General features: G+C 48.1%; 1 protein-coding gene across 1 annotated transcript in view; it reads right to left on the bottom strand.

Moving 5' to 3' along the window:
- IGDCC3 (immunoglobulin superfamily DCC subclass member 3) overlaps nucleotides 1–26,747 on the bottom strand; it is a 180,481-nt gene that overhangs the window by 67,978 nt on the left and 85,756 nt on the right. Inside the window, exons 3-5 of the mRNA XM_090029075.1 lie at nucleotides 14,867–15,011; nucleotides 10,766–10,896; nucleotides 2,752–2,889 (exon numbers count right to left, since the gene is read on the bottom strand). Of these exons, the coding sequence (XP_089885201.1) occupies nucleotides 2,752–2,889; nucleotides 10,766–10,896; nucleotides 14,867–15,011 (414 nt within the window). The remainder of the gene's footprint in view (nucleotides 1–2,751; nucleotides 2,890–10,765; nucleotides 10,897–14,866; nucleotides 15,012–26,747) is intronic.

Genomic DNA, 26,747 nt, shown 5'->3' with positions numbered 1-26,747 from the left:
TCTAGCTCCTGCTATAATCTGTCCTTCCCTACTAGCATGCTTACCTCATCCCAAATCTTGGTATCATCAGCAAATTTAAACAGGCTGCTTTTCACCCTGTCATCCAAGTCGCTAATAAAGAAATTGAACAGTGCGGCCCGAGGACCGAGCCCTGGGGGACTCCACTGCCCACTTCCCTCCAGGTCAAAAAAGACCTGTCCACCACCACCCTCTGAGTATGACCCCTCAGCCAATTTCCAATCCATCTGGCTGTGTAGGCATCAATGCCACAGTCACCTAGTTTTTTAATGAGAATGGGGTGGGAGACAGTGTCAAAGGCCTTGTTAAAGTCCAGAAAGACTACATCCAGCGTGACCTGATCTTAGAACATAATCAGGTTGGTCTGACAGGACCTGCCCCTAATGAAACCATGCTGGTTGCCCTTGAGCATCAGCCCTGCTGCTGGCCCATCACAGATGTGCTCCTTGATAATCTTCTCAAAGAGTTTCCCCAGGATTGAAGTAAGACTAATGGGCCTATAGTTGCCCGGGTCCTCCCTCTTCCCTTTTTTAAAGATGGGGACCACGCTGACTTTCTTCCAGTCATCTGGCATCTGGCCAGATCACCACAAGTGCTCGTAAAGCTGTGCCAGGTGCCCCACAATAACCCCTGCCAATTCCCTCAACACCCTGGGGTGGAGAGCATCTGGACCTGCTGGACACGTCCAGCCCCTCCAGAAGCTCTCTAACCCAGTCCTCCCTGACCTCGGGTCTGGCGGCGTTTCTCCCGAGTCCTTCTGGAATCTTGGTTGGGGAGTCCCGGTCCCTGCACAAGACTGCGGGATTTCAGGGATTGCAGCTGGGTGTTGGACAGCTTACGGTACCACGAGGATGATTCTCTCTGCTCTCCTCAATTTGTATGACTGTAGTGGCCACAGGGTGTCCTTCCGGTGGCTCTTTTAATGAGTTACCATCATAGGAGGTGCCTCTGAAAGGTGATTTCATGTGCAAAGACACTATGTGTATAAAGTCAGTTGTGCATGAAAACATCTTTTCTTGGACACTAAGGCTTGGGCTGTTCTTAGTTGGTTTTGTTCCAGCTGGAGTCCTTTCAAAGCCAAGACATTTCCTTTCTACTCCTATTGCTACAGCACAAGAGCAGCAAATGCTACATATGTTCGCAGGCTATCGAAACTGCTCAAGGAGAACCAGAGAGACTCACAAATCCACAAATGTGCTAGAGTGCCTTAACTTACCAAACCACCCAGGACAATAGTGCCTGCCTCCTTGGGGAGAGGGAAAAACATTCACAATTAAATGGAACAAGTGAAATAAAAAAAAGGGATTTCCTTTAATTCATTGGTTTTGATCAGATGCCAACTTGCATCCAAATGCAGACAAGATGTCTGGTTTTGGTAGAAAGGTAAGGCCCAGCAAAGCCCATAGGGAGGAACATAGCTTGAAATTATTATATCTTCATTACTGCACCATTCTGTGGAGACAAGAGTTTTGAACAAGGCAATAAGCCATTATAATTGGGGCAATTATAAAGTAGTTTATTATAGTCAACCAGCCTTGTGTCCAAGAACACATTACAGCACAGAGCTTGGTATCATTGACAGTGTACTAGTCAATTTTTAAGACAGCATCAGTATGAAGGTTATCATCCCTAGGGGAGAGAAGGGGGGGAATATATATATCAGCAAATGGCAGACTGGTGTTATGGGTATTAACAGTCAACTAAATGAGAAAAGCAGTGTGGCTAAACTGCTCTGGATCACTGTTGTGGAAGTGTATCCTGCCATGTGCCTGAAGAGGGGAACCCATCCTGCCCACAGCAGAGTTCAGAGAACAAGAGGCTCATAATGGAAGCAGCAAGGAGCTGGGTCAAAGTCTTGGGTAAGCACAGGTAGACAATGAGAGGCAGGACAAGCTCCTTAGGCAACATGCAAGCCACAGGTGGAAAGATCCTGTAAGAACGAAGTAATAAGAGGAAAAGCTGAAGAGCTGGAGAAAGGCTGCTGAAGTTCAGCAGATCAGGAAACCTTCTCTGGTCCCACAGTGCAAGAAGGTAGCCACCAGTAATTTATTCAGGAGAGATGCCTGCTGGGCCATTCGCTATGAGATCAGTGCTCTGCGGCGTACATCTCTCTGGACTCATGTTTTGAGCAGGCAGAGCTGAAAAAAACATTTTCTTTTGGTTGCAAGAAATGCAGCACTTAGCTCTATGCCACTTGTGGGATCTGCTTTGACAGCAGCTCAGGTTTTCCTGCCTATCAACAAATGCTGTTCACTTCTCCACCGAACAGCAATTCTTCAAAGCTTCATATGTGCCCCTATTAACCACTCCCATTTCCCCGGGTTTATTTTACGTCTCTCAAGAGACAGACAGTTGCTCTGGAGTCTGTTTTCCGTGAAAGATGTGTTTGACTGTTTGTGTATGAATTCACTTCTCTGGAGCCAGCACTGTTGATGTTTTTGATGCAGCTACAGAAAATGCTGTCACTTCTTGGAAAGATAAAATTATCCCCTTCATGAAGCATCTATGGTGGTAACCCACCCCCTTTTATAACAGGTTGAAATAGGGACTCATGGGAAAGCAGCTCTCATAGCACAGACAGAAAGATAAAAGGAGTTCTGAGTCTACAATTAACCTGAACAGTAAAGGGAAAGCTGGATTGTTCAGTGCAATAAGTCCTCGGTGGCACCTAGCTATTTCCCCTGGTGACAACAATCAACTGAATCCAGGATTTCCTGCCACCCACTAGCTTACCTAGTCGACTCCAGGACACAATCGGCCTTGGGTTTCCAGTGGCAACACATTCCAGGATAGCAGTCTGGTGCACAGTCAGGGTGAGGTTTTCCGGACCAACAAGAATCATGGGATCCTTGTAAGCAGTCGAGCGGGAGCCTGCAAAGACAGTCACTGTTAGCTGTATCTGCCGGACCAGGAATCCTGGGGTTGGGGAGCACTTCAAGGGTCATCTAGCCCAGAGGGGGAGGGGAGTACACCTTTTTGGCAGCCATACAACAGATTAGCCCTGCACCCTTCCTGAGTGCCACTCCAACCCCTTTCCCTTACCTGATCTGCTTCTCTACTTCCTGCTCCATGCCACCCAATCCCTATCCAAGCTGTTGCTCTGCTTTCTGCTCCCTGTCCTATTAAGCATTGTGCTCCCTCTTCCCTCGCTGATCTGCTACACCTGCACACACAGGCTGTCTATACCAACTATGCCACATGTGCCACAGGTTGGCCACCCCTCATTTGGATCCAGCACAGCAAAAACAGTAAAATACAGTCTTCTACAGCTCCATAAGGCAGCTCATGCTGTCCATGAGTGCTGATATCAGCATCCCAGGGCCCAGATACCCTAAAAATCCTGGCTTTGCAGAGACAGCAAGGACTGAGGCAGGGGCTTACAATAGGTGCAAGAACCTTATTACAGGGCTGTCCAACTTCTAAGTGGCCAGGGGCCAAACACCCACAGACTGCACCAATGAGACCCGCATAACAGCAGACTGAATCAGAGTGACTCAGTGAGCTACATGGACGCTGGCCCGCCCTCCACCGCCTTGCATCTAACAAGGCTGAGAGCCACTGCTACATGCCATTTAGCCATATTATGGCACCCGCATCTAACGGAGCTCCTACTCTAACCAGACAGACAAAAGAAGGCCTATTCTATTTTAGTAGGTGGGAAAGTGCTGTGCATAGAGGTTGCATGATTCGTTCAAGGTTGCATACAGAAGAGCTGAATCCTGGATCTCCTTCAGCCTCCCTACAGCTTTATGGTTTCTGGTTTTCAGGAGGACTGCTCCTTTCTTTCTAGCATGACTTGTGTTAGTTTTATCACCTTCCAGGAGGTAGGCAGGTGAGCTCTTTAACAATGCCACGAGATGAACGCTTGAGATATCAGAACCCAACACCTCACAACTGTCACCCAGGGAATGTGGTGATATCCAAATGCCACCAAGGACCCAACAAAAGCAGCTGAAATTAAGACAGCATCAAAAGTGATGGAGGACAGGCAGCAACAGCTTTCCTGCACATAGGACAAGCTGCGCCGAGTCACCTTGTCTCCGAATCAGATTATGGACTGTGCACAAAGTGGTATAAAGCACCTGCAATGATCTGGGGAGTCTACATACAGTTTACATTTTTCATTTGATATTGAGGGCAATGAATATCTGAGTCACCCTGCAAACTCCATCATTATAGGACTGGTGCCTCTGTTGTCTTTTCACCTCCATATTAAAATGAAGCTCCAAGGAGCAGTAACACAGGGCTAACGATGAAGGACTGTTAACCCCTAATGATCATTTACTGACACGGAAGCACTTTTGGCCAGTTCCTGGCCATAGAAACCTGTTTGTCCATGTGAACTGATAAATAAGCAGGAGGTTGGCTGGTGGGAGACTAACAGGCTAACACGTGGAGTCATGGGTCACTGGTAAAAACGTGTTGCTCACCAGCATTTTCAAGAGAGGGAGAACAGACCAGAGGGGCTCCATATTCTACATTAGGGGTTTTCAAACTTTTTTGGTCAGTGTACCCCTGGCGGCTGGTCAGGAAGCAGGTGGTCCCCTGGCAGCTGGTCGACAAGCAGGGGGAGCACGGGTCCCCCAGCAGAAGTGATGCACAGTGGCAGAAATGGTGGCGGAAATGAAGTGCTGGATATGCGGCAGCGATCCCACACCTGCGCCACTGCTGTGTACTCCCTGGGGCCTTCCCAGTACCCCCAGTGGTATGCGTACCCCCAGTTGACACCCCCCATTCTAGATGAGAAGTCACATTAGGTGAGGATACAAGGCATTCTCAAAGAGCTTTCCAAAAGGACAAGGAAACCAAAGTCAGGGTTGCTCTATAGGGGAGTCACCACTTTGTCCAGGCCTGTAGGTCTCATTTGCAAAGCCTGTGCAGTCCATCCTTCAACTATCACAGGCCCAAGAGAGAAGAATGATAAACCGAAGTGTCCACAACCCTGAAGCTCTAGGAAAGGGTGAGCAGCCTTATGTAACAGGAGAGTCCAAGGGAGCACACAAGTCAACAGGCTTAGGTCACTGGACTCCAGAGTCTTCATGCCCAGGAGGGGGACAGTAGACAGAGGATCCACACTCACAGAACATGCCATACACAGAAGCCAAAAGCAGGGACCTCTGCTCTGACCCCCAAAACATAGCAGGCAGACTCAGGCAGCAGGGTGGGGTGTGCCCAGGAGCGGAAACGTTACATGGGCTGGAACAGCAGGGTGACAACCTGTCTGTGTGTCAGGAACGGGCAGCCACTCCTGACTTTACCATCTCTCTGTGCCTCAGTGCCCCCTTTGCCAAAGCAAATTCAACTTTGGTCTATTTAGAAGTTAAGCTTTTCAGGGACAAGCATGGCCTCTTGTTGTAGTTTGCAGAGCAGGGAGTACAGTGAGCCCTGACATGGGGCCAGGCCCCAGGTATTTCCATATGTGGCACGACTGTAGCTCCAAGTAGTAAACTTCTAGCCTGCACTGCAGGCTCACAAGTGTGGATCCCCATAACACAGTCCTTTATTACCCACAGTTAAGTTTACTAATCGGCCTGGTGACAGAGAAGCAAAGCTTGGGCCAAAGCCAGGACAATCCCCAGGCTGGGCATTTTAGCTCAATGAATGTTTTATTAAATAATCAGAGTCTGTATTTGGTCTTTCCTCATTGGCAGCTGCTGTTTTATTTCCAGCCCTTATGTTATGGTGAGACCTGGGGTAGACGCAAGATAGTCCGAGGTCCAGCAGCATTTAAGGAATTCCAACAATCCCCGGGTTGCTGCTGGCAAGAATATTCTGTACACCTGCTTGGAGAAATACTTGCATTGATTTTTATCCTTAGGAGTTTGAGGGGAGTAGTGGGAGAAGGGAGATGTGAAGGGCTTGACAGGCTCATTTCAATCTGCTTCGCTATTAGCATTCAGGGTTGTTTTTTTTAACTCTTCTTTCAAGATCCATCAGCTGCGGACCCTTGTCATGACTGCAACACTCGTTAGCTAGAAATGATGCAACTGAAAGTACTTTGCAAGGTTTTCCTCCTAGTTTTCATTGCTTACTGCACTGGTTAGCTTTACCCCTTCATGATGCACCAGGGATTGAAGGCAAGAAACCACTGGGGAAGATATTACTGTGGTAGTGAGGAAAGCACAAGTCAGAATGGCTCATTTGTTAATCATTTATACAGCAGCTGCACAGAGGGTGATAAAGTAATATTATGGGTTGTGTTATAAAGAATGATATCCGAGGCACAAGGAGTCGAGGGAAATCTGTACACATGTGTGTGTCTGCTGAGTTGACTTCCTTGCTAAGTTCATTTCACTGTAAAACAAGCAGTAAATTAAATGTCCATGCTCCAATATTATTAATGATTGGCAGCATTTGAGAGCACAGGGAAATGTGGTGACTCAGCCAGGGTCAACCAGCAGGACCAGCATTGCCAAATGTACAAGCCAACAGCCAGGCTCCTCTGGTGAGAATTTCAGAAGCCCTCAGCGATAGCCAGGGCAAGAGTTAATCCTTGCAACGCATTTTCAGTGCAACATTTCTGCCCAAAGGGCTTCACAGCCATATGAAACTCCATTCACAGGGCCAGCAGCTGAAGGATCTGCAAGGCTCCAAACAACATAAAGCAATAAAAGGGAAGAGACTCTCTTCTTAAGGGGAATGGATTTAAGTTAAGGACCAAGTCTCCAGAGGCCCTGCCCCTGTCATCAATGACAAGGGGACCTAAAGGAAGGATGCTGAGCCTGGCAAAAGGCCCCTTGTGCCATTAAATGACAAGCAGTGGGTGACAGAAGGAAGCGTCACTAGCATGTGCTTTTATACCTGTTGCTGCCTGCATGGGAAGGGTGTTAGTGCAGGGGCAGGGCAGCTGCAAGGAAGCATCTACTCCAGCCCTGTTGGAAACAGTCCATCAAGAGGATGGAAAAGTGTCTGTGTTGCTTGCTGTCACCGGGACACCATACTGCTGTGGGAAAGGGATATCCAGGAGGCTGAGCGCATCCCACGGGTCTATCTTCACAGCAAATCAGCATGCCTCCACCAGTGGCAACAAGCAAGATGGAGTGAGGGCACATGGCCCATCTTATGGACCTACTGCCCCATGTGGAAGCACATGGGAGGATAGAAAGCATCTCAGGGCTGGGCCAGGCTCTCAACTGAAAACCACTCCCCCACACCTTCTGGTTTTTGGACACATACCAATGCACCTTCATCTTTTGTATCTCTCTCTTCTGGCCCTCTATCAGTATCCTAAGTCTCAAAGAAGCCCAGAGAAGTTCAAAGTCTACAGCATAAAACTGGCTTGGGTCCATTTTTTTGCAATACAGGCTGACTGAGGGGAGAGGAGGACAAGAGATCCTGACTCGTGAGGTGAAGAACACCGCATGCCCTTACCCCTGCCACGACCACAGTCCAGTCCAAGGAGAAGGTGCAGAAGTTTGCAACACGGCTTCCTGTTCCATAATGCTAAGAAAGCTCTCCTACACAACGCAGTCCACATCACTGCCAAAGCAGCACAGAAGTAAAGCCTATATTGGTGAAGGGATGTGCATGTGGACTCACACCAAAGCTAAAGCCTTATCTTGGACCCACACCAAAGCTTATGCTGGGGCAATGGTGTGACCTCTGCTTGGGTGCCAGTGTCTATACTGGGATGACACACATGGTGTAGCTATTCTTTGAGTAACTTGGTTTTCTTAGTCAGAATCCACATAGACACTGCCCATGGCAGACCCTGGAAGTGTCCTTTCCAAGGGATGGAGAGTCCCCCGAGAAGAGCCAGCATGTTCCAGCCAGAGCAAGCTAACAACTCAGAGCAGCAGGTGGGGAAAACCCAACTTTCCTCCACTGATACTTCACTATTCATTTTTTCCTTCCTTTCAGCCACAGCTCACATACATCAGATGAACCAGCATCCAGTGCTGGGACAGACACCCAGTACTACCAGTGCTTTCAGGACCAGTCACTTGCTTTCTGGCCACGTACAGCATCTCTCTCCCCCCAGCCCCTTCCCAGTCCTCAAAGGCCATTGCCTTAGAGCAAGCACTGTGACCAGCCTGTCATTCAGCATGGGAAAGCCGCTCCCCAATATCCGTCACCAGCCACATGGCTAGTTCCAAGGGGTACAACTGGCTTTGTGTCACGAGACTCGCTGAGCAAGTTCAGTCCCAGCGAGCAGGCAATGGTTTGTAGGACCCAAGAAGATGAGGGCTCAGGCTAACACAGGGCTCGTCTATGAGGCCAATGTCCTGTCCAGGAGCCCCAGGAACCCAAGCACCTCCTCAGCCAGAGAGTCCAAATTGCTACTCTGTGCTGGAGTACCCCTATCTGAACAGGCCCTCTCCTAAGGACATATCTGGGCCAGCACAGTAATGTCCAAGGAGATGTTATTAACTATAGCACCTCAGAGCCCTAACCCTGGACCAGGACACCCTTATACCCTTCTGAGCCTATGCCCTTCCTGAACAGCTTCCTACCTTCCCTGCTTGCTGATCTTTCCCTGTACAGCTTCTCTCCATCTCTGCCCCCATTCTATCCTGTCTGCAAGGTTTATAGCAGCCACCTGGGTGGCTCCATCCCAGCTGGGGCAGATGAGGAGACTCTTCATTAATCCTTTCCAGGTTGTTACTGTGGGATGCGGGGATCTTATCGCATGGCCTCTACCTCCAGAAACTTGAAATCTGAGGGCCTGTTTACACTGCAGTGACTGCACCCCCCAAACCATGGCCGAGTGTTCAGCTAGGGCAACTGCTGGCAGTACAGCTGCAATGGCAAGGAGTTCAGCACCGGCTAACCACCTGTGCACTTACCCAGCAAGCTTCGCAGACTACACTGACTCCAGGTACAGCTGGCTGGACTTAAGCTAACTGCAGGATAGATATGCCCTTTGTAGGACTCCTTCACCTGTAAGCCTGCAGAGCCCCAGGAGCTGAGCACTGCTCCTGCCTGTGCACCTTCAACAGCACTTACTGACCTTTCAGCTGGAGTCCTGAATCCGACTCACCCTTTGCACTCTGGGTTATGGCTATGTTACACTGATTTTCCATGCACAATTGCACAGAGCAGTTTTTTGGAGACCCAGCTCCTGTACAACCCCATTTGTATAATCTCTTCCAGGAAACGTGCATATAAATTAGCTTAGGGTCTCTCTTCTAGGAAATGTGGACCTCTGGGTTGTTGGCCCAGAGGTGCCTGTTCAGAAAAAATCTGACCTAAGGATCGCCAGTGGCTTGAAACCAGAAAGAAGCAAATTGCTTGTTTTCTTCGGAGACCAGACAGAGGGCCTTCACAGCCTTGTGCAAGACAAGGGCGCAACATGCTCATGTCCTGTGAGCTGCCCAGCTGGTCCTGGCTGCATGATTTGATGTCAGGCTTTCTCTCTTCCTATCTCTAGGGAGAGTTTCTGAAATATCAAAGGAGGTTTTATGAAAAGAAGAGATGGAAAAAGGTAGGCTAAATAGTAGACTACACAGCTGACATCATCCAAATGACTAGCACAGTAGAAACTGGTTGACTGGCCAATTCCTCAAAACAGCTGCAAGATGGTCACCTAGAAAGATGATTTAACAGCAGACAATTGCAGGCCTCTAGTAAAATTAGGGAAAGTTGCTGACTGTAATTTCAAAGGGACTTTAAACCATCATCCATTACAAATCCAGATATCACCTGCAGGTGTGGTTTTTGTATCCTACAGCAAAATGCAAACCTGTGTACGCAAACCTCTGTCCTGCTCCATTTGAGCTGGTTTCCTCTGTTTGTTTGGTACTGGGTACCTGAGGTTGGGCAGCAACCATCTGGGCACCCAATAGCATGTACATCCACTTCAGCCACTCATTGGAATGGAGCCCCCATAACCATTATTGCTTTTCCCCCTATAATATTCAGTACGGTCAGGAATGAATTCCCATCAGTTTCAATCAGGGGGTTAAAGCCAACATTTTTTTTTAAAAAACAGCTTATTCTTCTGGAGGATTTTCCCCATGCTTTTTCTTTTGGAAGCATCACTGCTCCTTGGGCTGTAATGCAGTGCTAACAGCACACAGAATATATTTCTCCTCCTGGATAAATAATTGATCATGCTGCATGTTACAATTACTTCAGGAGTGGACAGAGCTTATAAGGAGATGATGAATCTTTCACGTTTCAAAAGGGATTTATTTAATGTAAAGCTGCCGTAACTCATGTTCCCACCTTGCTCCCTCCCCACGCAGCAACCGGCACTAATTTAAAGGCAAAGAGACAGATTTATTTGCAATCAAATGGACCATTCTGGCAGCAACTAATAATACTCAGGAAGAATGAATGCAGTATTCCTGGGCAGAAGAAAGTCCATTGACAGGAACCTCAGTAATGATCTGTTAAACCAGTGATTCTCAACCAGGGTGCTATGGCACCCAGAGGTGCCTGAGATCTTTTCAAGGGTGCTATGTAGCACTGTTAGGTTCACAAACATGATTCACAGGAAAAACCAAGAGATTTCAAATAGGAATCCATAGTGTTAAAAACTGCCCTGTTGTGGTCTTTCTGAGTTCTTTGCAACAGAAGAATTGCTTTGGTATTTTTCTGTAGTAAAAAAAACCCAGTGAAAATGGAACTGGAAATTTCCAAGGCGGGGGTTGAGTCTATTGAGGTGCTAATGCCCCAAATCTACTGAGGGGTGCTTTGAGTCTAAAAAGGTTGAGAACCACTATGTTAAACTGTCCCAGCCCAAAATAATGGGGAGAACAGGAATGGGGAAAAGAACTTCTAGGCCAGGCTGGCTCCTACAAACCTGACACGGTGAGTCTGGCTTCCCGGCTGAATTTCACATTCGCAATATTTGTAGCAACACAGTGAAAAATCCCACTGTCTTCAGCTCTCAGCCCAGTGATCTGCAGGACTCCCTTTGGAAGCAGCGTGTACCTAAAGGGCACAAAAAAGCAAAGCATTTGCTAAATGAACATGGCTGGAGAGCAGAGGTGTATATCCAGGGTGACTTCGGGCTTCTGACAGTACGGATTCCCAGCACCCCGTGTCTGGGAGTACACAGAGGTGCCACCCAAACCAAGCTCACCCCAACTCAAGGATCTCATGTCTAGTAACACAAAGACTGTTTCTTTCAGAGACAGGATCTTTGACTTTCCAAAGAACCTTTGACAGCAGTCAAACCCCTCAGTCAAAGTTTTATCTAAGATACTAGGCAATCAGGACTCATAGTAGAGATGATCTCTTTTATTAGACCAACAGGATTTTTGCAAAAAAGTTTCTTCAATTGCAAAAATTTTGTTGGTCTAATAAAAGATATCATCTGTACTTCGAGTCCTGATTGCCTTTTCCTCTAGACCAGTATGGCTACAACCTGGATACCTGACATATAAGATACTAAGATTTTCTCTGGGCCAATGTCCCTTTAGCAGGAGTTTCTCTTCAAAAAGCCAGTGTTCCAGGGGATGATATGCATCAAAGGTAACACAGCAGCACTTTGTGGCAGCCTCAGCAGTGCATTTGGCTGGACATGTGGGACAAGACAAGTCAACCTCAGAAGAAAACATCTCAGAGATGGAACCACCCCATGGAGAAAAGAGTTGAGGACTTTTTACACACTGAACACTGCCCTGTCTGCACCTGGGATCCTTTCCTTGCCTTTGTTAATATTGTTTTTCAACTTACTAGAGTTGGACAACAGAACACATGAGAAATTCCAGAGTTTATTGCTCAAAGAACAAAAGAAGCCTGCTACTGTCCACACAAATGAACCTCAATAGGAGTCTGCTGCTAATATGTGCTGCCTGATGGCACTGATTGGCTTCATGGAGATACAAAACATTATCTCACCAGCGATTAATTATCCATGCTGGACTCAGTCTGGAATGCACTGTACTGCTGGCAATGTTTACTGGCAAACTGTAGTGGTATCGCCTCCCCTGGGCCCTGCCAATAATGCTTTTTCAGTCTTATTAGACCTTTATGGAGTTGGGTCTGTGTGAACCTCACATCGTCTCCCAATGCCAGAGGTCATTAGCACACTTTTTTGTTGCCATTTATTCTTATTTTACCAGTGTTAAAATAGGTTAATGGTAGAGTTTTTAGGAAGAGGTTTGAAATTTCTGGCATTTTCAGTCATCTCTAGAACTTTAAGTGAACAGGCTTTAATAATATATATATACTGTATTATGATAGGTTGCTTAGCATCTTTTTTTTTACAGCCATATCTTTAAATTGGCTGGCAGTAGATCATTACACTCTGATGAGTTAATCTAGTTCCATCTGGAAGCTAGAGAATATCTTTTTCTAGATCAGCATATGGTTAAGTATCTGTAACCTGCTCTCTATGCCGGGTTCTGAAAGCTCGGCTGAGTATCTCAGACAGCATGAGAGCAATCAGTTTTATATGTACTGAAGTTGATTGCAATCTCCCTGGGACTTTAAAATGTTCTTTGTTTTGGATGAATTATACCACCAGAAGCCTTCATTTTTGTTAACAATCTGCCCACAGCATTAGAAGATTCAATTCCAAAGCTATTATTCTGTCTTCAAAGCCTCAAAACGTAAGACTCAGCATACACATTTATAAACAATTTATACACAGAAATGCACCAACCATGATTAATGTAGAAATCCAATTCAGTTACAGAGGAAGCAGCTCTCTTCACCCTCTCTCTTGGGCGTCAGAGATTAATCTACAGAGCTCATGATAGAAACCTTCTCTAGTCCCACAGGAAGCAGAATCTGTTCAGACTCCAGATGCTCAGGACAGGTAGGAGGAACCTAATCTAACTCCTTGCCAGGAGATAGTTCTGCCTTATCCAAGGAGGAGCAAAGGGCAAGCAGTGGAAAACGTGTTGGGTGATCACAGGGCTGGAATCTGCAGCTGTTCCTTTTCAGCCTCAGTTGTAAGGGGGGGGGGGCGATGATCTTGTTCAACTCCTTACCATACCGTACACATGGGCACATCCTCAAGCCCCCAGCACTGGGCATACACTTTGACCCTAGCCTGCAGCAATCTTTGTCACTCCAATCTTTGGCATCTCTGGAGCAAAGGTGCACACAGCTCTCCTCCTGTAATTCCCATAGCTGGAGATAGACTATCCTTCATGGCTGTAGGAAGCAGGAGTAGGGACAGTGGCCTCAAACTGCAGCAGTGGAAATTTAAGTTGGAGATTAAGAAACAATTTCTCACTCAGAGGGTGGTTCACTACCCAGAGAGGTTGTGAAATCTCCATCCTTGGAAATTTTCAAGAGCAGGTTAGACAGACATGTGGCTGGAGTGGTTTAGTCAGGGATGATCCTGCCCTGAGCAAGGGGCTGGACTAGATGACCTCGTGAAGTCCCTTCCAGCCCTACTTTCCTATGATCCTATGACTTGTTCCAGTTTCAACACTTCCATTTTAATGAATGTACTTTCAAGGCTCAGGTCTGCAGCCTTTACTCACCCTAACTGGTATTTACCTAGACCACAGAGTCCCACTGGGCCATACTGCTGGCTAGCCAGGACCTCTACGCAGCTCCTTGTGTAATTCTCAACATGAGCCAAGCCTGTAGTTGCCTAAGAAAAAGACTTGATAACACAAGGAAAAGCAAAATCTGATGGCTGCAGTTTTATTCCTCAGTCGGTCTCTCGGGTGCTTCTAATGTAAGTTCATGGAGAAGCTGAAAAGGTCGACCATTGTTTCAGTTCTTCTGCATCTTGCTTTATCCTCTCAAGCACCAAGCTTCCTTTTGACATATTGAGACCAGGGGCCTTCAGAGAAAAAAATCTCTGCTGATTCCTCATTGCATCTCTTCCTCCTAAGCAGACAGCGAATTGTGAAGAAGGTGTGCTAGGATCCACGCTCTCCAGGAAGTCTTGTTTAGGGGCTGATCAGAAGCAGCCGTGGCTGTCATAGGCTGCAGATAGCATGTCATTCCTTTCCTGTTACGTGCCCTCCCATCTGCCCCCTCATTTTCTGCCAAATCTTGGAAGATCAAACTGTTTCCTAAGCAAAGGGAGGGACCTGTCAAAAAAAGAATTAAGGAGGGGGGATTTCAGGGTTATGAGGGAGGAGGGGAAATGAGTTTGGTTGTTTTTTTAAAGGCTGGTTGAATAGGAAAACTAAATAGGTTTTAGGAGGAGGATCCGTCTGTTCATCTCATTATTGACAAGGCACCATATCAAAAGGGAGCTCAGAGACTTCTGATGAGGTTAGACTTGAACTCCTCAAAGGGCCTCCTAGCACCAGGCTGCTGCTCACATAACTTGTCCCTTTGACTTTGGCTCAGCAGCAAAAGGCAAATTCACACCCCTTGAGCCAAAGCAAAGATGGGACAGGACATGCAGCGTGGGCTGGTCAGTCGGGTCCTGCACGGAACCTGATGGAGGGCTCCTAGCACAGGAAGATCAACCTGCAGTGAGGGTTGCATTGAATCTCTCCTCTACCAGAGAGCCCTGAAGAAAAATCAGTGTCAGCTGGGAAAAGGCTGAAACAGTGTGGCCATGGGATGCATTAATTCAACACATCTCTAAGCCTAAAGGATTCTATGGAGCCTATAAGATATATTACAGCTGTCTTTTCATGACAGAAGGACAGTGACTTCCATGGAGCCAGGCAGGAGAGAGACCTTTCCATCTCACTGGTCTTACAAGAATGAATTTGGCTGACCTGGAACAGGTTATCCAGAGACATGGTGGAATCTCCATCCTTGGAGGTTTTTAAGAACCAGCTCAACAAAGCCTTGGCTGGGATGACCTAGATGGGGCTGTTTCTGCTTTGAGCAGGGGGCTGGACTAGATGTGACCCCCTGAGGTTCCTTCCAAACCTCATTTTCTATGATGCTGTGACCTGTTTCCAACATGTGTGTGGTGTGTGGGTGCAGAGAGAAACTGCACGTGGTAAGTCATCTGTGTGCCTCTTACCTTTTGTTATCTGTACTGATGGGGACACGATTCTTTTGCCACAAGATTACAGGCTCCGGTAACCCATGGATCTGACACTGGAACCGTGCGATGCCTCCTTCTTCCACAACTGCATTCTGTGGGTGAATGTGGAAGTCGGACATAGCTGAAAGAGAAGGGAAAAAACAGGGGCAGGTGAGATCCAGACTAAGAAACAGCACTGCCAACAAAGGTTGCAGTGACCTTGGTGACCGGGCTATCAATGACTTCAGCACCCAGGAGTCAACAATTAGGTGAGGTGATGCAACGAAGTTGCCAAAAATACAGCTGGAGCTTGCTTGATCCCACCTGAATATGTACCCGCTCCCTTGGGATAAAGAAGCAGCAGTGCTTAGAAGCTGTGCATTCGCATGCCTAAATCTTACTTAAACTGAAAGGAGAAACATCTCCACTCAGCAATGAAGCTTGCAAGTGCCTCTGTTATCATAGCATCGAGAAGGATGCTGCAACACTGCAGTAGCATTCACTGACAGTCTATACTACTGATTTCAGTGGGTTTTGGATCAGGCCTAATAGTAGAAAATAAGCATCTTGTTCCTAGGCTCTTTTCATTCCACTGCTGTGAGGACCTTTCAAGCCCACCACCCACAGCCATCCTTGTTGTGTATATGGCTTCACTATGGCATTAACTCAGTTGTTATTTCTGCATTGGAAAGGCTTACAGAACAAGCTGGAAGAACTTTTCCTGGGAGTTGATTCTGAACCTCTGCTTGACACAGGCAGCCTCAGCTCATTTCCAGTTCCTGCTTTCCAGCACCACAAAAGGATCGATTACAACCACAGTAAAGTAAGGCTTGGAATGATAGAAACAGGTCCCAACATTGCTAGTGATCCTTCCTCAACTCCCAGTGCTAGTTTTAGTGCCTATTTGCCCCATGCCCCGATAGCAGCAGAAGCCTCCTATTCAGTACTATACAAGTAACAAACCTATTGCAGACACCCAACAACCTAATGATAACAGGCCAAATTTTGCCTTGAGTAGCCCTGACTGAAACCAAAGAAGTGTAGAAGAGTGAGTTGCCTCAATCAGACAAGAATTCACTCAGCAGTCACTCCAGGGAGTCCTGGCTGGGAGTCCAGAGAAACCCCCAGGACACTGCAACAGCACAGTCAAAACACCAGCAACAGGTCTTCCTTGATGGTGCTAGCACTGCAAGACCCAGCACCTCTGTCATTTCAATCACCAGACCATAAAGCTGATGCCGTTAAGCCTGAGCTTTGTCTGGCCTTCCTGTCTGCCTGCCAAGCAAAAATTACATATAAAGGGAATGCTGCTTCTGAGGGGCCCTTTAAGCAAGCTAATGGGTAAACACTTCTACTGAGCATCCCAAGCTCCTGGCACAATGCTGTATCTTATAGCATGTTGTGGTCATCCAGAAAAGGATCCAACGCAGATTCATTCATAAGATGTTACCATGCTCCACAGGAATGGAGAGAAGGCCAGGACATGGTGAGAGGGGGCATGTGCACATCAAGGAATCCAGTGGTAGCATTACAGGGAACCAGGGACACTGCTGCAGAGAGCAAGTTTAACAAACAGTAGTGGGTTTCTGTCTTGTGGTCACTGCTGTGGACAAGGTCCACATCACCTCCAGCGCCACTAAAGTGGAAGGTAAGAAGTGAAAACCATCATCTCCCACTTCCATATCACCTCTCCATAACCAGACACCTGCATCTTCCTGCACTGCTCATTTTTGCTCCTTGTAGAACTGAATCACCACAGACCCCACTTCTGCGGGGCACTGTACACCCCCAATCTGCCCCTGAGCATCCAGCAGGCCTGATATTACCAGAAAGCACTCAGGACCTCTCTGGGTTAGCCCCCACATGCCCACAATACACATGGCTGCCTTGGCTTCTCATTCCAGCCAGCTGGTAGGAAAGGACAAATTGCAAAGCATTCAGGGAAGGAGAAGAAAAACCATCCCGATTCAGCATGCACTAATAGCAATAATCATTGTGTGCAAAGTGCCTGGCATGCTGTTAGCAAGACATAAATAATACAGTAATTATTACTATTAATTAATTGGAAGGTGCTGCTTGTTGACTCCACAATAACCATATCCCGGGCTAATAAACAGCCCAGCACTTATTTAGCTCATGATTCATTTTCAGTACCACACGCACAGGAAAATCCCTCAACTTACCAGACAAGATGAGATTCAAGAACCACCCTTCTGCCCTCTAATTCTGCCTTCCCAGCCCTAAGAAAGACTTCTCTCCCTCCTTAAAACAGCCTCTTGCCTCTTTTTGCAGGTGGCATGGGGTAAAAAAGGTGCCTCGGCTAGGAAACAAGCTAGGGAGACATCAGGGTGGCTTCATCACTCATTGCAGATTCCCGTTGGACTCAGGCAGCTGGGAGCCTGCTATTAGCATTCATGCATTAAATATGGACTGCATTAACCCACTCCCTATCAGCAGCCTCAACTTTCTCGTCACGCATTTGTTCAGCTGATTGTATGACACCGAGGAGCAAAGCCCCGGCGAAGGGTGGGGAAGGTTGAGCTTAGATCTTGCTCTCTGGCACTAAGCATTTCATTAATAACCATTTTGCTTCAAGTGCGAGTGGATTTCACCTGCCAGATGGCCTTTGAGAGATAGCTCAAACACCCAAACCACCATTCCCTGCGCCCAGCAGCTCACCGCATGGCTCGTACACCCTGATTACAGCCGGCCTCTGTGTAATGTGAAACCCGCTGGGCAGGGAGCTTGGCCTCCAAAAGCAGTGCCATGCGCTCTGCTTCCAATACAGAGAGGGCAGCAGGCAACCGACCTTCTCCAACTTGGAAGGAAACTGGTTTGCTCCTCACATGAACAAGGGCAGGGCACCCGATGGCTAAGGCAAATGGGAACGGAGGGATCACTGGAAAACCCACCAGCTTGGGGAAGAATACCAGGAGAGGGCCTAGCTCCAAGCCCCGTGGAAATAAGGGCCATCAGGGCTAAGTCAAGGCAGTGCCACCTCCAAAATGGGGGTGAGGTATAATGGCGGGTGGCCTGGGGATCCCTTGCTTCAGCAGAAACCCAGAGACAAGTACCTTCTCTCAGGGGGTTCCCTGGCTTTGCTCTGGTTAACATCCCTTCCCTAGGTGTCAGCCCAAGTGAGAGACAATAAAACCAGCCTTCAGCCATGCCTGGAAAAGTGGTGCCTTTCTCTGATATTTTCATACTGTTCAAATGACTGACGTTTCCCTAAATTAGGGTCTCCCAGTCGGTAAGTGCAAAATCCGGCCCTGAGGCTAAAAGAAACCAAGATACCCAGGCTGCAGCAGAGGAAACTGAGGTTGGAGATTAGGAGGAGCTTTCTGACTGAGGGTGGTAAGGCGCTGCAACAGCCTGCCCAGAGAGGTGGTAGAATCTGGAAATGTTCAAGAGGGGGTTGGACAGACACTTTGGCTGGGGTGGTTTAGTCGGGGATGATTCTCCCTTGAGCAGGGGGCTGGAATAGATGACCTCAGAAGGTCCCTTCCAGCCCGACTTTCCTATGATCTAGGACTTCATTTTTCATATTAGTTGTATGATGGAAGGGCTGAATTGGGGATCAGGAACACATGCTGTACAGATACTTAGAAAGAAGACAGCCCACTACCTCAAAAAGCTTTACAATCCCGATAGGCCACCAGCCACCAAAAGAAGAGTACTCTAAATCTGATGCGAGTACCCAAAACCTGATAGCTGGGCACCAGGCACTAAGGTATGAGCACTGTATAATTAATACCCCTGGACTAGCCACTGGGGAACCATGAGTTATCAGGAACTGCACAAAGTTAAATAATACAGCAAAATACTCCCAAATCCAAATGCCTGGGCCAAGCTTCCTTGTGGATGGGAAATTTTTCCATGCTGTAGGGATGACTGTGGACAGCAAAGTGTGAATGAAAACAGCTGTAGGTAGAAAAATGCATGCTCGTTTCTTTATTTCATTAATATCATCTCTTAAAGTTAAAATTGCAGTGATAACCTCTACTCTTAAAGACACTAGTATTAATATTTCCTATGAATAAAACATGAGAAGCTATAAATTATTCAGTTAGCAGGATGTTAAGTAAAATATTACTCTTCAACGACCCTATAACGTGGCTTTGAAGCATGGTTTTATGTTAAATGCCTAGGAAACACCATGACCCTTGCCAAGACAGCTGGTGTCCCAAAGCTGCATTAAAAATTAATGTGTTGATCTGCAAAATGTGATTTTTAAAGCAGGTTTGCAACTTTGTTTACCATTAAAAGACAAAGGTTTCACTGGAGCTTGTCTAACTAGCAGCTGAGTTAACTGTGAAGAATCACTGGAACATGGTTTCCTACCTGGAAATAAATCACAAAGGGGAGAGAGTTGGAAAACTGATGGCTTGATGGCCACCAATCAAGGGAAGAAAATCTCTGTTGCTACCCATAGGATGCTCCATGCTTCCCACCTGCCTGTACCTACCTCAGACACTTGAGCTCTAGCTTTCTTTTCTCTTTTACCAGGAACCACCCAAGCTTTCATTATCAGAGGGGCTTAATTGCTTAAACATACACTAGGAACAGGGCTGCCCAAACTTCACAGCACCAATGGCGGCACTGGCCTTTTGCCAGGAGCCTGAGGGAAGGATCTAATTTGTATGCAAATGTACGTAATTATTTTTTTTAAATAAATGCATGCAACCAGAATATTCGCTTGGGCTCTTAATCTCCCCACGCAGGGAGAACCTGTCTAATGGATCTGCGTTGTCGAACTCCATCTGTCTGTCCAGCCTCCCCAGGACAACCATCGGAGGAAGAGCGGATGAATGGGACTTGCTGCCTGGGTTCGTTAATCTGCACTGAGAATGTGTGTGCATGGGTTTATTTCCTGCTAAGGTCTCCTATGGCTCAGCTCCCTGTGGGGTATGAAAGGCAGCATTCGGTGAGGAGGACCCACATTAAGACCGTAGTGCACTAGAATGTCCCAGCCCAGCCTACTGCACACCCATGTCCTAACACAGCACGTATAGACAGATGTGGAGTCCTCCCCTCCCAGGGAAATACACCACCATAGGCAGAGTCAGGTCTAAAACCTGAGGTGATGTCTCTCTCTCCAGAACATGGCCGTGATGCGAAAGGTCTCAGGGCTGCTACCAGACACTAGGGCCCGGTGACTCCCACAACTAGGTGCATCTACATGAGACGTTTACTGCGCGTTAGCCTAATAAAACTACACAGTAAGGCTGTGCGAAGCTTCAGGTGCCTATTCAATTCGGAGGAGATTTGGCCCGATTCAGTGGCCAAATCTCCAAATCCAAATCAAATCAGGGGACCAATTTAAAGGTCCAAATTGATTTGAAGCTCTCTGAATCGATTCAGAAAAGATTTGGAGATCTTTGATGATTTGGGCAGTCCCTGCCCACTGCAGCAGGCAGCTGGAGCTGAACTCGGAACTGGTAAGTAAGGGGCAGGGGAGGGAGGGCTGGAGAAGGGGAGAGAGGACCATGGTGGGAGCCCTGCCAGGCCTCATCCCCTGCCAGGCCTCATCCCCTGCCTGCTCCCCCAGCCTCCCTGAGCACCTCAACCCCCACCCACTCCCCCAGCCCTCCCATGGCTGCCCCGCCCACCCCAGCTCCAGGCCTTTTAAAAAAAAGCCCCAATTCACTGGGGGCTGCCCGGTGGGGGGGGGCAAGTCCCACTGCCTCACACTGAGTAGGGGGCTCTGCCACAAGCCCCCATGACCTCTGCCCACTCTCCCAGCCCCACCACAGCTGCCCTGCCAGCCCCAGCTCCGGCCCTTTAAGAATAATAAACCACCCCCCCAGTCCCACCAGCTGCTGCAGCACAGGGCAGTGGGGATCGTCCCCCACTGGAAAGTAGCCAGTGAGCCCGGCCTTTTTTGTTTTTTTCTAAAGGGCTGGGAGCTGGGGTGGATGGAGAAGCCATGGCGAGGGCTGAGTGAGCCGGCAGGGTTCAGGGGGCATGTGGCAGAGCCCTCCACATGGCATGGGGCAGTGGGGGGCAGTGGGGATCCCCCCCCCACCAGGCAGGAGCTGGTGAATCAGGGCTTTTTTATTAAAAGAGCTGGGAGCTGGGGCTGGGCAGGGCAGCCACTTTGAGTGGGCAGGGGATGGGGCCTGTGTGATTTGGAGATTTGGCTGATTCAGTAGCAGCCGAATCTCCAAATCAGATTTGGTCCCATCAATTTGGTACAGTGATTTGAATCACCAAATCGAATCACTGCCCCCCGAATCAGCCGAATCCGAAGTGAATACTAGCCACCTTGCACCTACTGCACAGTAGCATGGCAGTCAAAAACTGCTAATAGGCTACTGATCAGTGCTCTTAGGCTAATGCGCAGTAAGTGTCACAAAATAACCATGCGCTGGCAGTACTGTGCAGTAACTAGGATCACTGCACACTTAGTCAGTGTTTCATTAGGCAAATACTAAATTAAATCCGCAGTAACTAAGGTGCATTAATGAACATGTAGATGCGCCCACTGAATGCCACTTTTGGTCTGTGATTTGTGTGGTCCAGCCAGCGCAGAGAGGGTCATAAGGAGGAGTGGGCTGGTACAGGATGGGATTCTCTCTCTCTGTGAGCAGGATTGCACTGACAGCTTGTCTACACCAAGAGGACCGCGTAGAAGGTCTGGGTATGAATTGACAGCATACTAACTACCCCGCAGTATCTCCCTGTGTGGGTACACCTATTGTCAGCATGGTCTTGTCTCTACATGGACACACAGGAAAGTCAACCCACATTCACTAGGGGGATTTAAAGCAGGTTGGCTATACCACCATCCAACTGCTGTGTAGACACACTCATTCAGAATTAAAGACATGGTCCTCTCAACTTGACTTATTCCACATCCAGAGTAAAATTACTTCAGATTAACTTTCCTCAGTGTCTCTGTGGCAAGATAGCTCACAAACCAATGTTGAGCGCTGGTCTGCCATAAATTCATATCCTTGCTTACCGGGCACTAAAATCCCCACACAGACACTCTCAGGGAAGAGTGGTGCCTGAGCTAAACGCAGCTATTCTCGCAGCCTGTGCAAAGGGCAGGGCTAGAACACCAAATTAGTCCCAGAAACCAAAGCGTGGTGCTGGCGGTTCTGGAAAGTGGCACTGCTCTTCCAAAATGGCTCTGGCACTGACATCCCCAGGGGTGAGAGAAGGGGAACCTCCTCCTAACTTACACTCTGCCCCCCTGCAGTTTTAATGAGAGGAACTACTCTTTGCAACTGCTTCCTAAACCCAGGGTAACCTTGATTCCCACTTTCCATGTTGGTTCCCTGGCTACAAGGTGGCTATGTGATTGTGATGAAGCAGACAGTCTTCCTGTACTCAAACCTCTCCTGCCACAGGGGTCCCAGGGGAAAGTCCTGAAGACACAGCTCTGCACTAAGCCAGCAGCATCCCACAGGTAAAAAGCAGATCTTGACCTCATCCATATTCACAGAGGATTTATTATGGCAAACAAGTTTGCTCGGTCTCTCCTAATCGAAAAGTAAATACACTCTCCTGATGAACAGATGCCACAGAAAGTCTGATGTAATAAAAATGAAAATAGGTATCGAATTAATTTTTCTTTACTCCATGAAAAACTAAATTGAAACCATTAGTGGCTAATCCTTTTTTGTTCAGCAGAGCATTAGTGCTAAGCAGGAGATTGACCTAGATTTGATGTAAAAAAGAAAAAAAAAAGAAAGAGAAACAAACAAAACATTAGCTCAGTTTGTCAAAGCATATCCCAGGCCTGTTGTATCGTTAAAATACAAACATTATTATCAAGGGTAGACACAGGTGTGGGGATGAGGGACGAGAGAAACTAGTCTAACTGTACAGTAAAAATTGCAGTGTTTAGAGACTACTGAGGAAGCCCAGTTTGTGCTATAATGAGTTTTTCTTTGTTTTTAAATGACTTCAGATGGGAAAAACCCTCTGAGTTGCTTATAATATAATGCAACAATGCTATTGCTTTCCAGAACCGCGTGAAGAATAAGCTATTGAGTTGGACTCCAAGGGTAACTGTGCACTGCTAGCCACCCTTGGAGTCCAACTGTCTACAAAATGATGCCCCCAAAGGGAAGCTGCTTTCAAGCTGCTTCCCAAAATCTCCATCTACTCTCACCTCAAACGAAGACCTGTCCACAGAACTGCTCCAGAAGTGGTATAATTGCAGGGCAACCGTGAGCTTAAAAACAAGGAGAAAACTCTTACTACACAGTGCTTATCCACAGCCCTGGGCAGATCTAGAATTTGGAAAAGGGGAGTGCAGGTGGTGAGATGCACCATCATGTATAAAATAACACATTTTTCTCCAGTTAGAAATGAACTAGAAGCAGTACTAATATGCTAGGGGCCTTCTGGCTGTATTATTCAGTTGAAGATTGAAGCAAAAACAAATATGACTTCATTGCAATGAGTTAAAAACAATCTGCGGGGCTGTAGAATAGGAGCTTCATTACCGGGAGCAGCTAACAGGCAGCAGAACAGAAGAAGGGATGGCTTGATTTGGTGGACCCTCAAGCCCATTAAAAAAAGAAAAAAGGGTCACTAACACCTGTGGAATGCAGAGTTGAGAAGGGATCAGGTAGACTGTAATGAGCCTTGAAGTCAATTGTCTCCCTCGGCACTGCCTGACTAGACAGGTTGCTGCCTCTCCTGGGGAGTTGGTTTTATACTTTGGCTGGAGCAGGAATCAGAGGTGGGTGTGAGTGCACCCATGCAGCCCCCCGGATCTGCCCTGTCCACAGCTTTTTGTTGGTTCTCAACCTCCTTTACAAGGGATGGTCGTTAACATTGTGTCCCTTGTCTAGACAAGATGCCAGAGGCGAGAGATTAAATGTTTTGCCCAGTGTTGCACAATAAGTCAGTGGCAAGCAGATTCCCTTAAAGCGTAGTCCTGCCTGGAGCGCTGACGTAAAACCGCAGCTGCCCGAAGGGGGAACCTTTTCCCTCGACTGAAGAGGGGGTTGTATCCCTGCCCCAGCAGCCTCTGCAAGCTCCTCCTTGTGCTCCACAAGCCAAACAGTGGATGGTCTGCTCCTTGCCATGGCAGCAGTAAAAAGGGCCACGGACATGATACTAGGCATCATCTACCCATGCCCAAGCCTACAAGGCTGGTGCTGACCTGGCTGTGGCCTTGCGGGTCTAACTGGAGTTGACGGGAGCGATGGAGGCTCCAGAAGGCAGGAGCATGGTGGGAGTGGAGTGAATGTCTTTTATTGGCCTGCTAAGGAGATGTGAAAAATCCTGCACAGCTGAGGATTAGGAGACCCCCCTTTCTAGCATCACTTCTGCCTCATCCACCAGGCATCCTGAGGTCCACTGGTGTTGCGCGCAAGGAAGCCCCGGCATTGCGGAGGAAGCAGTCAATCCAGCGGCTGGACGCTCTGGAATGAGTCCAGCCAATTGAGCTCGGGGAACTTTTCCAAGGCACGATTGCATAAAGTGCCAATTAAACCTATATCTCAAGTGCTTGGAGCTCATGCTGACAGGCGGGGCTGAAACAATCCTCGGCGGCAGTTAGGCTCGTTAGGTACCAGCACTCCTGCCCAGCCCTAGCCTCCCCGCAAGAGCCTGGGGTTCCCACAGCCCATCTCAGGGATTGCTTTCAAAGGAGCTGGCAGGTTCAGGCTTCGCAACCACACACTCCGCTTTATCTGCAAAAGAGAAATCCTTATCTTGGAAGGGGTCACTTGATTTGCTCCCCTGTACACTCTGGGAATGGAGGAGCCGCCTCTATAAAGGGCCGGACATAAAAGGGCGGTGGATGGGGAGGCGAGGGAAGAAGCCGGTTGTATTGGGTTGAGCCTCTCCTCTTGGTGACCCCAGCTTAACGAGAATGGCTTAGTCAGTCTTTAAGAAAAGACACTGTATCTTCTCTCCACTTTTTCTTTTTTCTTTTCTTTTAATGATGCATTAAAAAAAAGCAGCAGCCCCAGCAAGGCCACCTCACAAGGGCCCAGTGGCTATTCACAGCTGGGCCACAGCCTCTCCCCGACTGGAAGCTCACTCTCCGTGTCTAATGATGCTATTGTGTGAGGCTCTTGCAGAACGGCTATGGAGCCCTGTTTTGAATGCAAGCTGCTTTGTGCATAGTGAAGCGTGAACAACAGCGCCGCCCATTTATCTATTTAATTCTCTAGGAGTATCAGAGGCAGGGGCCTTCACTCGCCTCTAAAGGGAAAGAAAAATCGCCTTTCTCTCTGTTTTAAAAAGGGAGGGAAATATTAAGAAAGCAGCAGCGCCTCTCCCACTACAGAAGAAAATCCCTTTTGCCACCGTTGGCTGATAAAAGGTTTTAAAAATCCCAAATCTTCATTGTCCGTGCTGGGTTCTAGGTCTGAAAACAAAATGTGCTGCATTACTCGGGAGAGGTAGACCCTAGGGAGACATTTTGGCTGAGTGTAAATCAGCACCGGTGAACGATGCTGACCCCAGAAAGGACAGACAGGTGCCCTGTTGGGTGCTGCTCTTGCTAACCATGGTTGGGTGTTTTCCAACAAGGACAGGGGCCAAGCCTGCTAGTTCCTACTCACAGGTCTTCACCCCTCCATGATAGCAGCCCGGTTGACTTTAACCAGACTCATCAAGTACAAAATACCTCCAGGAAGACACAAGCCTAAAGCTTCTAAGACACAGCACAAGGCACCGTGGTTCTTCTGGCAGTTTTAGTGTCCATTGACCCACCACAGCCTTACGGTCTCCAGTTTGCAACAGCTTTGCTGCTGCCCTCCAAGACTGGAGGCAGCGGGGCTGAGTTTCAGAGGGACAGCTGTAGAACAGGGCTCCAGAAATGATGGCGCTGCCAGTAAGGCTCCTCTGTCTCTTCTAGGTGATCCTCTATCACTAAAAATGCCAGAACTGATTCTTTACCTTCAAAGATGGATGAAATGATTCCATCTAAATACAGTTCAAATCAGATCCAGGGGTGCTCTCAGGCAAAGATGCCCAGTTTCAACCTGGAGAGGACACAAACACACAACTGGCTCCGTTGTAAACCCCTGAAGAGAGGAGTTGAAAAGGAGTCACTGGTTGAGGTTGAAAAGCACAAGTGTGCTGCACTCTAACCGTCCAACTTGTGATGGAGCTGCTGAAATATGCAACAGATGCTTAATAAAGAAACCACTTAGCACTGCCTGATCTGGGGCAAGGAATTATTGGCTTCTTACGTGACCATGTAAAACTATCGCATGCCCAAAACAGGCCCCTGGATTGCACCCCTCCTCACTGCCAGGCCAGGCTGTGCTCTGAAGCTACTGGCTCTGCGGGGACAGCAGGACACAGGAGTCCTGATGCAGTCACTAGACTTCCGCCAAGGTCTCTGGGAACCACCCATCAGCACAGGGGCTTCTTCACATCCACGTGGGGGGTACAAAGCTTCCTCCCTCACGCAAGCCTCAGTCCTTGTGGCTTGAGCGGACAGAAGAAAGCCCTGAGCCCTGTAACCTATGGGCTTGGCTGTGTCCAGAAGCACAAATCTCCTTCACCTGCCGGTGCTCTCTGGGTCAAAAACCAGAGCCACCCAGGGTTGCAGGGTCATCACAACCAGGTTCAGAGCCAGACACGATGTGTCGACAGGGAGCGACAGGTCCTTGCAGGGTGTCTTTCTTGCAGTTCTAATAAGCCGCACATTTTGCTGGATGCATTTCTCCCATGCAGGGCACAGGGAACTCACGGGGAGTTTCCTTCTTGCTCTTCCTCTGCAGGAATCCCCTACCATGTAGAGGGGCAGAGGCTGGGGCACCCAGCCAGCCTGCAGGTTTCAATGGACATGCTCGTCTTTCGCCCATTTCCTCTCGCTCTGACATCACATCCCAGGAAGCAGCCATGCTGCCCAGCATGGGGTGGAGTTAATATTGCCTCCAGGGAAGTCCAGAAG

Source organism: Crocodylus siamensis, chromosome 15 (genome assembly GCF_052110815.1).
Source record: "Crocodylus siamensis isolate JL-2025a chromosome 15, ASM5211081v1, whole genome shotgun sequence".
NCBI lineage: Eukaryota > Metazoa > Chordata > Crocodylia > Crocodylidae > Crocodylus > Crocodylus siamensis.
This window is presented reverse-complemented; position numbering and strand designations above follow the sequence as displayed.